The sequence below is a fragment of the Nuphar pumila genome, chromosome 11 (genome assembly GCF_984573655.1).
Source record: "Nuphar pumila chromosome 11, dmNupPumi1.hap1.1, whole genome shotgun sequence".
Classification (NCBI taxonomy): Eukaryota; Viridiplantae; Streptophyta; class Magnoliopsida; order Nymphaeales; family Nymphaeaceae; genus Nuphar; species Nuphar pumila.
In genome coordinates, this window is record NC_143259.1 from 15,520,668 (window position 1) to 15,536,186 (window position 15,519).

At 37.6% G+C, this 15,519-nt stretch overlaps 1 protein-coding gene across 2 annotated transcripts in view; it reads left to right on the top strand.

The window, feature by feature from the left end:
• The first annotated feature begins 395 nt into the window (after nt 1-395).
• TOZ (Transducin family protein / WD-40 repeat family protein) overlaps nt 396-15,519 on the top strand; it is a 60,964-nt gene continuing 45,840 nt past the window's right edge. For both annotated transcript variants that reach the window (XM_089980668.1, XM_089980669.1), the window contains exons 1-9: nt 396-757; nt 2,537-2,716; nt 4,397-4,546; nt 9,535-9,755; nt 9,916-10,198; nt 10,539-10,673; nt 10,915-11,033; nt 14,953-15,109; nt 15,199-15,445. In XM_089980668.1, coding sequence (XP_089836794.1) covers nt 458-757; nt 2,537-2,716; nt 4,397-4,546; nt 9,535-9,755; nt 9,916-10,198; nt 10,539-10,673; nt 10,915-11,033; nt 14,953-15,109; nt 15,199-15,445 — 1,792 coding nt within the window. In that variant the 5' untranslated portion in view covers nt 396-457. The remainder of the gene's footprint in view (nt 758-2,536; nt 2,717-4,396; nt 4,547-9,534; nt 9,756-9,915; nt 10,199-10,538; nt 10,674-10,914; nt 11,034-14,952; nt 15,110-15,198; nt 15,446-15,519) is intronic.

Consider the following 15,519-nt stretch of genomic DNA (forward strand, 5'->3'; position numbering starts at 1 on the left):
TTGGCAACCCAAAATCATACCAATATGGTCTTGATTTTTTGCTATCAAATCCAACATATATCTGAATTGGATGAACATCCGAATCCATTTAAATTTTAAAAAGCAAATCAAGTATGAGCTTTTTCACCATACAAATCCAAATCCGAATTCAAATTCAAATTCGTTTAGCCCACATCCAAATATTGGCTACATCGGATCTGAATCTGAACCGTTTACATCCGTAGACACGAGTATCCGTGAGACGCAGCTTTTCAACACCACTTTCAGTTGGCCAACCCAGGCGTATAGTATTACCAATTTCGACCCGACCCGACCCGACCCGACTCGACCCGTCACATCTTCCCTGCGAAAGCCCTTCTTAAACCTTCCCGCTGAGTTGCCGCCCTTCTCTTCTTGCTGCAGAGCAACCGGAGTAGCAGAGAGATAGGAGGAAGAAGAAGAAGAACAATAAGGAGTGATGGCGAACGCGTCGAGCTACAAGAAGAACTACAGGAGCAGCGCAGCCTTTCAGAGGTTCTACACGGGCGGCCCCTTCGTCGTCTCCTCCGACGCCTCCTTCCTCGCCTGCGCCTGCGACAACGATGTCAAGATCGTCGATGCCCTCGAATCCTCCGTCAGGGCCACGCTCGACGGTGACTCCGGGAGGGTCACCGCCCTCGCCCTCAGCCCCGACGGACGCCTCCTCTTCTCGGCATCCCACAGCCGCCAGATTAGGGTTTGGGATCTTTCCTCCTTCAAGTGCGTGCGCTCGTGGAAGGTAACGCCCTCCGTTCCCTCGAATTCCCTGTTTTCGATCTTCGCTTGCGAAATGGCTGTTTTGTTTAGGGATGTGGGAGGAGAAGGTGATATTGATTTGATACAGTAGAATTGTTGCATGAAACCTGTTGGAATTTCCGGTGGATTTTGGAAATATATTTCTGGATTTTGGCTCATGGAAATCTAGACGAAAAAATCGAGTGCTGAAACGTGTTTGAACATCAAAATCCCTCAACTAATCATTTTTTCTCCACGAAGTTATAGAGACCTATACGTTCATATTAAGCCAACACTCTCAATTGTCGCTTTTGAAACCGTCTGGGACAGTTAGGAGATAAAACTGGCTAGAATCTACCAATTACTCTCTTATACGTTTGAGAAAATCGGTTCTGGTTCTCAACCGCGATACCATAGTGTGGTGCAATCTACCAAATAACCATAGGGTGGTGCGGTCTACCAAATGCTAGATCTAACCTTACATGTATGTTGTTAAGCATGGTTATTTATATGTTAGCAGGGAGGAAGAACATGACTTATTACTATGCTAGAAGGGGGGAGAGAGATTACATGCAATCAGGTCCATATGCTAATTGGATTCAGATTCAGACGTAAAAGCATAAAACACAATCCAACCGTTTATGGATCTCAAAAGCTTTACCTAATGTGATTGAATATGTTTGTGTCCGTGGGATATCTGACTCAACCTTTTACCATTGAAATATCTAGTAACTAGGACGCAATCAACAATTACCTTCATAGGATTTGTTTTATCTAATGAGATTTGGACGGAAAAATAATCTTATTGGTCTGCAGCAAGGAGAAAAGATTTGGGGCGTGAAAGTTAATAGTTGTAAAAAAGAACAATAAAATAGAACGATCTGCAGAGAAAAAAAATCTAGTGGTGGCGGAGTTCGTACCCCAAAAAAATGAACCCTTTCAGACCGTTAGACTGCTACTTGAGGCAATTGGTCAACTTGTCATCGTGATCTTCAGTTGATTGGGCGTCAGTTAGTCTCACATTTGACTAGATAGCTTTCAATCTGATTTTTTAAAGGATGATACTTTAGTTTCAAAAGTGCTGCAATCAGACATACACAACACAGAAATGGATGTAGAAATGTGTCACTAAAAAATGCAAATACTCTAGGATTGGCATTATGTGCACCCACATGAACATGCAGAGGACCATGCACAAAACATAGAATGAAAGCCGATTAGTCAATTGTCGGCAACTCATTTTAAGACCTATTGTACAGTACACTATTTACAAGAAATCACAATTATATCATTCCTTTTGAGTGTGTAGAGATGGATGGAAAATAGACATGGAAAAGCCAGTTATTCATATTTTATGCAATGACTTCTCAGACATGATAATGTTTTCTTGTGTTGCCTGCCTCTAGAGTCCACTTTTTTTGCACAGAATTTGAATTTTGATTCAGAAGACTTGTTTATCTTTTAAAAGAGAAGGAAAACCTTGCTGAATGTTCTAAAACTTCAAAGCACACTTAGATGATAATGTGTGGTGGTGGCTAAGTTAGTTGCTTGTTCATGTGAATTTATTTATTTATCTGGTTGAATTTGAATGCTTTTTATGTTGTATATTTTATTAGAACTGGCGATACATTAATGAAGTGGTTTAACACTGGTTGTTGAACCGTGCTGCTGGTGATTATTTAAATACGTTTTTTTTAAATATGTGTATCTCTTCTTCCTTTCACTATAAAAAAAAACTTTGTGAATCCCTTTAATTTATGCCTACGTTGTTGATTTGTTTCAGGCTCATGATGGCCCTGTGATGAATATTGCTTGTGACTCTTCTGGGGGAATGGTTGCTACAGCAGAAGACAGGAAAGTTTATGTTTGGGATGTAGAAGGTGGTTACTGTACACATTACTTTCAAGGGCATGAAGGAGTTGTGAGGACTGTCTTGTTTCATCCAGATACAAATCGCCTATTGGTATGGTTGTAAGGTTTTGCTGCAGTATCTTTGTGGTGTATGTGTAGTTTGGTTGTATGTTTTCTCTGGAAGATGTTGTTAGAGAACACTGATCAAAACATGGAGGTTGCTTAGATGCCATACTTGTAGATAATGCGATATAGGTTGCAAAACACGCCTTGAATTTGAATGGTTGGTTTTGGAGGTATTAAAGAATGACAAATATATACGTTGTTTAGGGGTCATTTTGATGTGCATTTGTTTGAAGATATTTATCAAGTTTGAATCTTCAAAATATGATTTGTCTGATGTCCACGGAGGCATCTTCCATCAGTATGATATAAAAAGCTTTTGTAAATATTTTGCACCAAAAGCATCATCACAGACCCTTGCTTTCTGTGCTGAACATGAACCTTCTACTCATGTTAAATGAGTTTGTCTAGCAGTCTCTTGTAAAGTGTAACTTCATCTAACATTATAAATGCTATCAGTTATTAATCAGTTCCAGAGCATTATGTCGGGGACTTGTTGCACTTTTTTTTAATAGTCTGTAGAGTGTAGATCTGATATAAGAGCATCACCCTTTTTGTCATCTCTGGTCAGCGATTGAAAGCCTGAAGCTGTAACTTATCTATGTCCCGCTTGCTCACTTTCCTAGTTCGTTCATATTAGCAACTTGTACCGAGTATTGGAGGTTATGCATGTTCCATCTTAGATCATAGTTTAGATTAATTTCTTGAATTTCTACCTGTGTATTTCCTAAAAAAAGAAAAAAAATGCTACCTGTGATTTTTTTATTTGTTGGCTCTGTCAATTGGCAATTTGCTTTGGTCCTTTGCAAACAAATTTTTTTCTCAGTCTGTCTAGATTCTAGAAGCAATAGATTTTATCTGTGGCTTATTAATTTGACCTGGGTTGGATAATACAGAGCAAGTAATCTGTCCACAGCTGAACTGAGTCCCAAGGGCTGGATTCTTTTAATTCTTTTTATCTTTCTATATTCTTAAGTGTGTGTGTGTCATTGTGAGTGTAGTTGTATAATTTCTTGAAATTTTTAATCTTTTTCATCACTTTGTCATAGGGCTGGTAAATGAGCCGAGCCCAGCTTGTTCGAGCTCGGCACATTTACCATTTAGCCCAACTCGGGCTCAGCTCGTGCTCATATTTAGATGAGCCGAGCCTGAGCTTCAACCAAGCCTGAGTCACCTGAGCCGAACCATGAGCTGGCTTGCATAAAAAAAATTGTATAAAATTTGAAGTTGCCAACAATGGGATTTGAACCCCAGACCTCTCTTTCACATGCTATATGCACTAAACAGCTGTATAAAATTGCTTTTTGTGATTTGCATTGCATTTTAAAACTAGATGTTATATTTTTACGAGCTTACATGAGCCAAGCCGATCACTCTTTTTTTGTGCTTGTCTCGTTTATGGTCGTGGCTCGGCTCGCCAACTACACGAACCAAACATGAACGAGTTTGTGGCAAGCCGAACCAAGCCGAGCCACGAGCTGCTTGCTTCGTTTTCCAGCCCTACTTGTTGATGAAAAAGCGTGTATGAAGAGGGCCTAAACACTGTCACTTTTGCTACTTAAAGTTCATTTGCTAGGAAGTTAGAAGTTTCAGATATTATTGACTTGAAAATGATTATTGCTATATTTTATGTGGATGATGACTTGGTTAATTATGATGCTTGATTCAGCTTTTCTCTGGAAGTGATGATGGGGCTGTTCGGGTTTGGGATCTTGTGACTAAGAAGTGTGCTGCTGTACTGCGAAAACACTTTTCAACGGTTACTTCGTTGGCTGTATCTGAGAATGGGTGGGCCTTGCTTAGTGCTGCTAGAGATTGTGTATGCATCTTTGCTCTTGACTAGAAATTGGTTGATCGACTTATATTGAATTATTGAAATATCATGTTTTGAATAGATTCTGTGCCTTCCCTATTATCGTGCTTTTAGTTGGGATTGGGCTGAATTGCACTACCTTAACTGAGGGATCTTGGGCATGAACCTCACCCAGGGATAATCCTCAACTTGAATTTACATAAAGAAATGAAAAAAGGGAAAAAAGAGAAAGCTATTTTCATCAGCATAATTTTTGAGATCTGTAATGATTTTAGTGGTCATAGCAAGGGAATATTTTCCTTTTTGGCCATTCATTTATTTATTTTTTCCTTGAAACGGCATAGAAAATTAGAAAATCATGTATGAATTGTATCTTTTTGCTTCCAGTTCTTCATGAATCGCTAATAGTGTTTGTTTCAGTGTTGTATTTTCAGAACTTAACTTTCTCTTGGTGCCATTATTTACTTCATTAACCACTTCTTAATTTAATTGTGCTGCTTTTGATAGATGGAAGAATTGATGTGGCATCATGTATGGATACTGGTCCAGTTGTTTGTGCTTTCTTGGAATGTGATGCATGTGATCTTTTATAAATTTTTCGAGCAATCTTTCTAATTTTTTTTCATAATGATTTTCTGATGCTAATGTATAATTTGGTTAGTGTCAAAGTTTATTTGTGTAATACTTATATGGAAGATCCATTTCCTTTTAATGTTCAATTGTACAATCTCTTAAGCATGCACACAAAACAAACATGGGGAAATTCTACTTGACACATCCATTTACCGGGTACCGAGTTTGGTTGAAAATGTGTTCAACAACTCGTCTAATATGGAGGAGTCACATGTATACCAGTGTCATTCCTATTTGGACCCAGATGAATTTTCAATTAATTAGTTGTCCTATTTCTGGAATATCTTGCCACTTCCTAAATTAATGAATCACCTTTACTTCTCAAAAACAAAAAAGTTTTCCTATTAGGTTCTTAATAAGTGTTGTATGTATCCACATCCAAAAGTCGCATTTTGTAAATATCACAACATTGTAGGAAAAATGTTCAAAATATGGAAAAGTAAAAAACAAAAGTGAACACTAATACCATGATAATTTCACAATGTTGTCATGATAATATCACAATCTTATCATAAATTTTAGTTTTCTTATTTTTTATATTCTAAACATGGTTTCCCCTCATTATTTTCAATTTTGTATTTCAAAAATATTTGATTTTTTATATGCACATTTTTTTGAAAAAGGTAATTACTAAAGCTTATTCTTCTGGTTCTTTATATGTTCTTTTTTTTTTACTTTTTGATGAATATTTCCTTGAAAATTTTCCTTGATTCTAAGAAAAATCCTTAGCATCACAAGATTTTCCCTTGTTGAGATATAATTGAGACCAATCACTGCAAGCAAAAGTTATAAGACTAGGTGCAGTTATTCATGATATTGTTGGTTACTTTGTTTTATGAATTCTTTTTTTGTGCATAGTTAACAATCATCAACAGTAAACTGATGCAGGCCTTCGATTTTGATGAGGAGAATATAAAAATTCAAATAAAGATTTGACTTCCTCTTCCAATGACCATACTTTGAACTCCTGATCAAAAGAATTCCATTAAAGTAAATTATGACTACTTGCATCATCTGTACAGAAATATGGGTCAGGTTCCATACTTCTTGAAGCAACTATAGAAGGCATTGCTTTCTCCTATAGGAGTAGTGATCAAGCGAAATAGAGCAATGCTGTCAGTATCATTGCGAATTGGCCTGAATCGACCGATTCGTATTGTATCAGTTTGCAACTGACCCGATTCGGATATTTTTCAGCTAAATAAAAAAAGCAAGACAATATTTTTTTAATATTTTTATGATGTGTGTCAGCTGTTGGTTAAAAGTTGATTGATTCATTTTGATTCAGTTGAGAATCGGTATTGGCCAATTCACTTGAATCGTTGGCCAAACGATGTGATGGCAGGTGCAATTTTGAAAACGTTGAAATAGAGTCCCATTCTACCTGTTAGTGTTCACAACGATGCGACTTGTTTTTAGGAGGAAATCCTTTTGGTTCGGGTGTATATTCATTTATAGGCACTGGATTGAGCATAAAAATTTAAAAGCTTGTTGATTTAAACAATTTAAAACATAACATAAATCGAGCGTGTTTAGTGAGATGGCTAGTGGGGAAGATGTTTTAGTTGAGATAGAAGTTACTATAGGCACTATGTGAATCAATAAAATAGATTCTGATGAAGACACCACAAGTAGGATTAGTACCACATGCATGAAATGAAGACAAACTAGTAGAGTTGTATGATGAATAGGTAACAATTTTATTCGAAGTGATGTTTTATAGTAGTACCATTTGTGGTGCTGAGTGTTGGGTAACAAAGAAATGGAAAGAAAATGAAATGCATAGAATAAAATGGATATCTAAAGAAATGAGGAAGGACAGGATAAGGAATGATAATACTAGAGATGCTTGTGTGTAGCACCAATAAATAACACTTCTAGGAAATGGCAGTCAAGATCATGTGGGCATGTTGTGAGGAGACATGAGACAACATCAGTACGGAGGGGTGATAATAGATTTGACAAAGAATGTTGAAAGGAAGGAGTAGAGTTTGGGAGACAGCAGGGAAGCGCATAAAGGATTATGACCTTGACTCTTAATTTACTTTAAATAGGAAAAGAATGCAGAAATAGAACTTGTAGAATAAAAAAATTACTTAGGGCACGTTTGGAAGTGAGAAAGATGTAGGAAAAGTGATACGAGATGGAAAATCCGTACCGTTTTTCCGCCCCTTCCAAACAAGAGAGGCTTTTTCTCTGAGAGTTTTTTTAAAAAGTACACTTTTTGATATGAAACATTCCTCCAGGGGGAGGTGGAGGAATGTTTCCTACCAAGAGAAAATGGTGAGGTTCACTCTCCACTGTTAACTTATGAATATAATATATATATGATTTGTATCATATATATGTATATATGTAAAGATATATATTTTTATTTTTCTGCTTTTGGTTGTAGACTGAAATACCCAGTCATTTCACATATGTAATAGGTGTCAGCCCTCTAGGGGCTGACTAGTCTTTTATATTTTCCTGTTTCTGGTTGTAGACTGAAATACCCATCAGGGATATTTCAATCATTTCTCATATGTAATAGGTGTCATCCCTCTAGGGGCTGACTGGTCTTTTATATTCTTTTGTCTTTTTCTTGTTGTCATTTTGTAACACAGCTGTTGGGCCAGTCCAACTAGCTGTTGGAGTGGTACCAACGGCTATAATTATAGCCGTTGGGCTGATCCAACAGCTAGTTGGAACAACCCATGTTAGCCTATTTAAAGGGGTCTCCCCCTCTTTGTTATGTATGCTTTTCTAAGCATATTTCTGAAATACATTGAGATTGTTTTTAACTGTTTTTGCTCTCTTGTAACAGTGAATGTATGTTTGGCTATTGACCTATAAGTGGTATTTTGTGTGTATACACTCTTTGAGTGTTTGTAGCAGCCCACAAGTGGCTTCTATTGTAAAAGATTTTGTATTTCGTGATACCCACCACCCATCTCACCATCACCACCACCACCCACCACCCACCACCGCCTCCTCAAGTTCACCGACTGCCACTGCAGCCCGCCGGGCCCAGCCCGGCCTGCTGGAGATCACCATCTGCACCTATCACACAATCGAAAACCCTATCCTTGCCCTTCTCCAGAATTTTTCCCAATTGAAGGCACAACCAGAATTTCGGCAGAAAAGCCCGCTTTTCGCTGTTTGATCACTGCCCTCACTTTGATCATCCATCTTCTAACCCTGACAACGGTCATCTTCGAGGCTGATTTCCATCCGGACTAGGAGCTCAGCCAAGCGGATACACCAGGAAGCTGCCAGAAAACGCCTGCGACCCGCAGTCCCATCACTGCAGATACACAGTCAGGCAACTGGCCGCCCTCTTCCACAGCATCAAGTCCCTTCTCCTTCCTCCTCACCCTCTCCTCCCTCTTCTTCTCTTCTCAGCCACACCCCTCTCTCTCCCCTCCTCCTCCTCCTCTTCATTCACACAAACGAGTGAAAATTTTTTATTTTAGAAAAATTATCATATCAAAACTTCTCATAGGCAAAAATTTCTCTTCCTATGAGTATGTTTCTCACTTCCAACCGTGCCCTTATGGTTGACAGGAAAACTAAACTGGGGAAAAACAAAATGGTTTATCATGTTACTTATGAAGAAAGGTGGATGCTTTGATTATTTTCATTTGTAATATGATTTGTTGGAGCATAGGTTTCTTACATAATTTTGGTGCTTCCATATAATACTGTTATTACTCTCTGTGTGTGTGTACTGAGACAGTTATATCTGCAACCTTTCATGGAGATTGTGTTGTGGAAATCATACTGTGAAGAATGTATATTTGATAGGTGTTGCTCTTAGAATCTGAGAATCAATATTTCTAAAAGGTAAGTAGAAAAAAAGATGAAAAGTTGCAAGGGATGTCAGATTGGTTAGGGAGAAGAAGAAGAGGAAGAGATAGAGCAGTAACTTCACTTTTAATTCATTGAGACGCTCATTCAAATAAGGATATGAAAATTTTCCTATGGGCATAAATGCCTCTTGCAAAGTATAAAAAATGTCAAAGCTATACAAAGTTCTGCTAAGAAGGCCAAAAAGAAAGAGTTTTGTACAACTGGCAAATCTAATATGTATTCTCTAACAGTTGCATTCTTAAAATGCAAACAGTAAATCTAATTTGAATATTTTAAAATTGGTTAAATGCCCTGGGTTGTGTCTATTATTGGAAGCAACACTATGGCATAGGCAAAAGAATTTGAGGAACTTGTTAGCATTAAAATAATACATAAAAAACCAGCCTAACCTTCCAGCACATGGTCATTGGGGAAGTCCTGTTTGACAGATTGTGTTTACACCCACTTGTAAAATTGCTTCTTTTTTGGCAATCTGATTGATTGTAATGACATGGAAAAATTTGTTACAGGTTGTGAATTTATGGAATCTGCGCAACTATAACTTCGAGAAGACTATAACAACATATGAAGTACTGGAAGCTGTATGCGTGATTCCTTCTGAATCTGTCTTGGCTACATGTTTAGGTCAAATCCAGCTGCCAATTATTGGGAAAAAGAACAGCAGCTCTCCTCCAATTTGCTTTTTAACTGTTGGAGACCGTGGCATAGTGCGTATATGGAGTTCTGAAAGGTGAACTTCTTGGCATACAGTCCATCTTTGATCTTGGGGTGCATATTCCCTGTTAAGCAAGATGAATGAAATATATTAAGTTATCCCCTTATTGCTATTTGCTTGCTCTTCTGATGTAGTATTGTATTACTTAACTGTTTCCATTTTTTGGTTATTGCAGCACAGAGTGCCTATTTGAGCAAAAGTCCTCTGATGCTTCCATTGTTTCAGATGAGGATTCTCAAAGGGGCTTCATATCGGCTGTTGTACTGGCCAAGGAACAGGGATTGCTCTGTGTTACATTTGATGAGCAATTTCTATTCTACAGCCCAGTGCAAGATGCTGGACGTATGTTTCAGTTAAGTTTGAGGAGAAGGCTCGTAGGGTCTAATGAGGAAATTTCAGATCTGAAGTTCTTGGGTGACAAAGAGCGATATCTTGCTGTAGCTACAAATGTTGGGCAGGTTACTGTCTCTGCTGCCCTATGAATCTGTCAGAATGATAGAGTACACTGAATGCTGCCATTATTTTAATAGATATTGTAATATTCACCTGTTTCTTTTGTGCTTGTCTTTTGCTTGTTTTTCTGGACCTAAACTCTTGAGACATGTATGCATATTGCATACACATAATAGGTTTTGTTCTGGGTTACTGTCCTTTGGTGTTTGTTTTGATTTTGGAGCGTGATCTGGAAGCTTGTTTTTACATTTTTCAGAAAAACATTGTTGGCAAGAAAGAAAGAATGTTATTTTATTGTCTTCTTGGTTTCTGGATTCTTACTTTGAAGTTTTAATACACTTGCAGGTGCGAGTGTTTGACCTTGCTTCGAGAACTTGTTCTTATGTCTTGGAAGGTCACACAGATATCATCCTGTGTCTTGACTCATGCGTTTTAACTTCTGGCAGGATTCTTCTGGCATCTGGGAGCAAGGACAACAGTGTAGGTCTCTAATATTTTAGGCTATTAATAGCTATCCTCAAGTTTCATCTGGTGTTATGTAAATTCTTTTCATCTTCTTGCACCAACTTCATTTTGTTTCAAGTAATATTGACCTGTTAAATTTCTCTATCGAGTGTCTTGCATTCTTCTTTGTAGACTTGAACTAAGACCTTGGCAACAATGTTGTTTTGAAAGATTTTCAACTATTTCAACTTTTCTCACTATCACCTGCCATTTATAGGTAAGAATATGGGACACAGAAACAAGATGCTGCATAGGTATGGCTAAGGGACATCTGGCAGCTGTTGCAGCTGTTGCTTTTTCAAAGAAGAAGAAGAACTTTGTTGTTACTGGTAGCAAGTAAGCACCAAAATTTTGAGTGCAATCTTTGGTGCTGGTTTGTTTGGGGACATGAATATCAGATCCTTTCCCCCCGCCTTTCATTGTCTCCATTGAGTATTATTGCATAAGTCTGATTATTCATTTTTTTGAAAGTTTAAAATTATCATTTGGTCTCTTTTAAAAAAAATGGCGTTATATTGGCAGTGACACATTTTTCTCATCTTTGTTGAAATGGGTGAGCATAATAGAGGACATGTAGACTAGATGTCATGGGCATTGCTTCAAGAGTAGGGCACATTAAGATCATAGACACCATAATACCTATGTCACATGGGTGCGGGTGTGGCGCGATTTTAAAATTTTTGGACACGGGGACTCGGCTATATATATATATATTTAAAAAAAAGGTGCAAAGACACAGCACAGTCACAGTCTGTGACTGTGCTGTGTGCACAGTCCACTGTGCAGCCCCCCCCCCCAAGATTTTTTTTTTAAATTCTGTAGCCCAGAAAATTTAAAAAAAAATCCAAAAAATATACCAAAATGACCCTGGGTGCATTGACCGCACCCAGGGTTGGGTTGACCGAGTCCGAGCCGCACCCGTGTCGGTGCGTGTCGACGCGGGTGCATCGACCTTGGAGCCGAGTCTGTGTGACATAGCATACTACCATAGGAAAAGAGGGATTAAAGTTGTAAATGCTACTAGATGACTAAAACAAAAGGGAGTAAACGGGAAGAATATCTTTGAGAAACAAACAAAAGTAAATATTGGAAACTATATTATTTACAGTAACACATCTACACAAACTTGTTTGCGAGGAAGAGAATTTGCTGAAGATAACTTAAATGACTTCATGAAGAAGCCAAAAGGTGAAGTTCTAGGGAGACATTTGGTCCAAAAACTGTGCTACTGATTGTTAGCAGTCTATGCTCTATGTGTCCTGATGAAATATATCCTCCTTGGCAACATAATGAATTATTATCACAAAAGAATAGCGTATAGTTAGGTAGCTAAACGTACTGTCCTACTTGACTGAGGGTTAACAAAGGCAAGTAATCTTATTGGTAGTGATTGGTTCGAGTTCAATCTCTAGAAGGGAAGGAAAAATAAGCTACTATTCTTCTTGCACCAAAGAAAACAAAAGAGCAAACAATAAAATGTCAGTTCGTCATCTTTTCCATTGTCAGCGTTGATGATGACAGTGAATGTGGTCTCATCAATATGCATCACTTAATGAGATAGAGCTGTCTCAAACATAGTCTTCCCTTCTTTAAAGTGTGAAGTTATTGTAATGCCAAGGTAGTGGGTTCACCTGACATTGAGTTTGGGCTAGTAGGGATATGAAATAAGGATTGGATTTGATAGTTTTTGGATGAAATTGTTCCAAGACCTGTAAACATCTTGGGCAAATGGAAAAAAAATCACTTTTATGCGCAAGAAGGCCATTATAATTGGTCAAGAACTATTTATCTTGAAAGTGAAAATCCAGGGTAAATAGTCAGATATAGTCGACGACTATCTTGGAAGCTCAAATCCAGGATAAATAATCAGACCCCTAGGGGTTTGATTATTTATCCTTGTTTCTTGGGAATATATGTAGTCAGAAATATCGGCCTCAATTGTATCTTGGGGAGGAAAAATCTTGGGATAATATCATTTTCTTGATAAATATCGAAAAAGTCTCTGAAAATAAAATTTTAAAAGTTGAAAAAATAAGAACAAATACATGTTAAGCAAAGAAGCAATAAAACATGAATATAAATATAAATAAGAATATATATGTTAAGCAAGGAAGCTATAAAACATAAATATAATTTTTTGAGATTTTCTTGATATTATTGTGATAAATTAAAACTCTTGATATTTTCAAAATATCACAATATTTTATCTATAAAATCGTTTTTTAATGCTATAGTGATAATATCACGATATTTTGTTGTGACTATGGAAATAATGAGATTATTTCTTTTGTATTTGCATGGGATGGGGAACTGATGTAATCCCATTGTCGAGATCGTAAAAAAATCTATATTACCACTACTACCTATGCTATGCTACGGAAAGCAAGGAATAATGGAAAATAGACAATAAAATAATTTATAAATTGAAAAAATACCATAAATTTCAATCAACTAACCCTCAACAAAACTCACTTAACAAGTATTTATAAAGAAATAATAAAACCCTAATCGTAAGAAGGATCTTGGGTAAAATAGAACAATGAAATAATCCCAAAAAAACAAAAACAAATTACGAACTACAGATTCGAATTGATCTTGGATATGCCAACTCTATCATCCTTTCTTCTTCTTCTTCTTTCGATCTTTGCAGCTCCAACTCCGATTACACAAGTGCATCATCTCGAGTTGGGAGGAATTTGTCTCAATGAATCATAGGAATTGGCATTGTCCCCACCAAGCATAAGTTCACACAATAAGCCATCTATATAAAACATAATTGTTTCTTCTTCATGCTCTTCATCTTCACCCTTTTTTGCGTCCAATTTTTCATGCTCCTCATGCTTTGTTAATTTGACCTGCTTAGGATAATCAGACATTGTGCTGCAAGGTGCTTGTTTCTGTTGCAATAAAAACATCTGTCGCTCTCAGTTGCCTTCATATGAGATTCCATATTCAAAGTGGGTCCAGAATCCTTAACTCGTGGTGGTGATTTGATATCCTTCTAGCTTGTATCTTTAACATCATCATGATCCGAAATGCACCCATGGAATCGGCGCTGAAGCATATTCCAATAATGTCGAGTTGCAAATGTCCAAAAAAAGAAGAAGAATAAAAGATGATAGATCCTAGATCCATTGGATATGTAGTTCATAACTTGGGTTTCTATTGGACTTTCAAATTTTTTCGTATTCAGATATTATCCAATATTCGTCATAGGATTAGGGTTTTGTTATTTGCTTATAAATACTTGTTATGTGAGTTTTATTGAAAGTTGGTTGATTGAAACTCTTGATATTTTTCTTTAATTTGTGAATTATTTTATTGCATATTTTCCATTGTTTCATGCCTTTCCTAGTGTAGCGTAGGTAAGGATAGCAGTAATGTAGTTATTTTTGCAATTTCGGCGATGGGATTGAATCAGGGCCCATGCTAAAAGGCGGAGGAAATGATCCTGGAAGTCCTTTAGTCACATACTCATTGGTCGGTTTGATGATGGACAAGTGACAATAATCTGGAGAAAAAGAAACAAAAAATAATTTATATATCAAAAGAAGCGCATTCATAGATTTTATGGAGGATAAGGGGATGTTAGCTGCTCTCTGGTGCACGAGTTCAGGATTCCTTAATCACTAAGGCTGCGTTTGATGCCCATGGGGGCAGTTCTGCTTGGGTGGGGGGGGGGACTTCTCCCAACGGGAAAAGTTGTGGTTCCCCACGCTACTTTTTCCCCTTTTTTGGGGGAGACCCCCCCTCCAAAAAAAAGCACAAAAGTTGGGAGAAGTTTCTCCTGCATTTGATTTAGTGCATGGACCCCACTTAAAAACGGGGGAATGTTCCATAGGCGGAACTTCCCCATTGGGCATCAAAAGCACCCGAAGTGTATGGTTCTTCAATCTAGTTTTGCTGACTTGGGCAAGATGGATCCACTTCTAGCATCTGAATGTTCTTATTTGGGGCTATAATGTCGATATAGATACCATAATCGTTGCTTGACTGGAGGCATTAATGCAACTAAAGTAATGATTTGTTGTCTGAGTGGTAGTTCTGATAGGTGTCTGTTCTAGTTGGTAGTGGCTGTCAGATGAGTTTAAATCAAAGTACAAGTAGTGGCATGAGGCCTTTATGAAGCCATGTAATCATTTGTTTTGTGCTAATGGTTATCTTGAGGGAGATCTGTGCATTTTTCTATGGTCTTTTTCATTTTTTATTGGAGTGCTTCAGCTAATTTTGAAGGCTATGTTTGTTTTCTGTCTAGGGATCGTACAATTAAGGTGTGGAGCTTGGATACTTTTTCTGATGATGCTGGTAATATTGTTAACTTGCAAGCCAAGGCCCTTGTTGCAGCTCATGATAAAGACATCAATACTCTTGCAGTCTCACCAAATGATGCATTTGTTTGCAGTGGTTCCCAGGTTTGCCTTTGAAAGTTATCCTTTTGGAAGCACCTAGGAAGTTGTCTTTTTCTCTGACCATTCCAAACTTTATTGTCTTCTTTTGTCAGGATCGAACTGCCTGTATATGGAGGCTTCCTGATCTTGTGTCTGTGGTTGTATTGAGAGGACATAAGCGGGGAATTTGGTCTGTTGAATTTTCACCTGTAGATCAATGTGTTATGACTGCTTCTGGTGACCGTACAATTAAGATCTGGGCTATAGCAGATGGCACCTGCTTAAAGACATTTGAAGGCCACACCTCTAGTGTATATCGAGCTTCATTTCTCAGTCGTGGTGCTCAGTTTGTTTCTTGTGGTAATTATAACTTTCTTCAAGTAATACACATCATGGTTCTATGCAAAGCTACCACATGTCAGTGTTTATGAGCT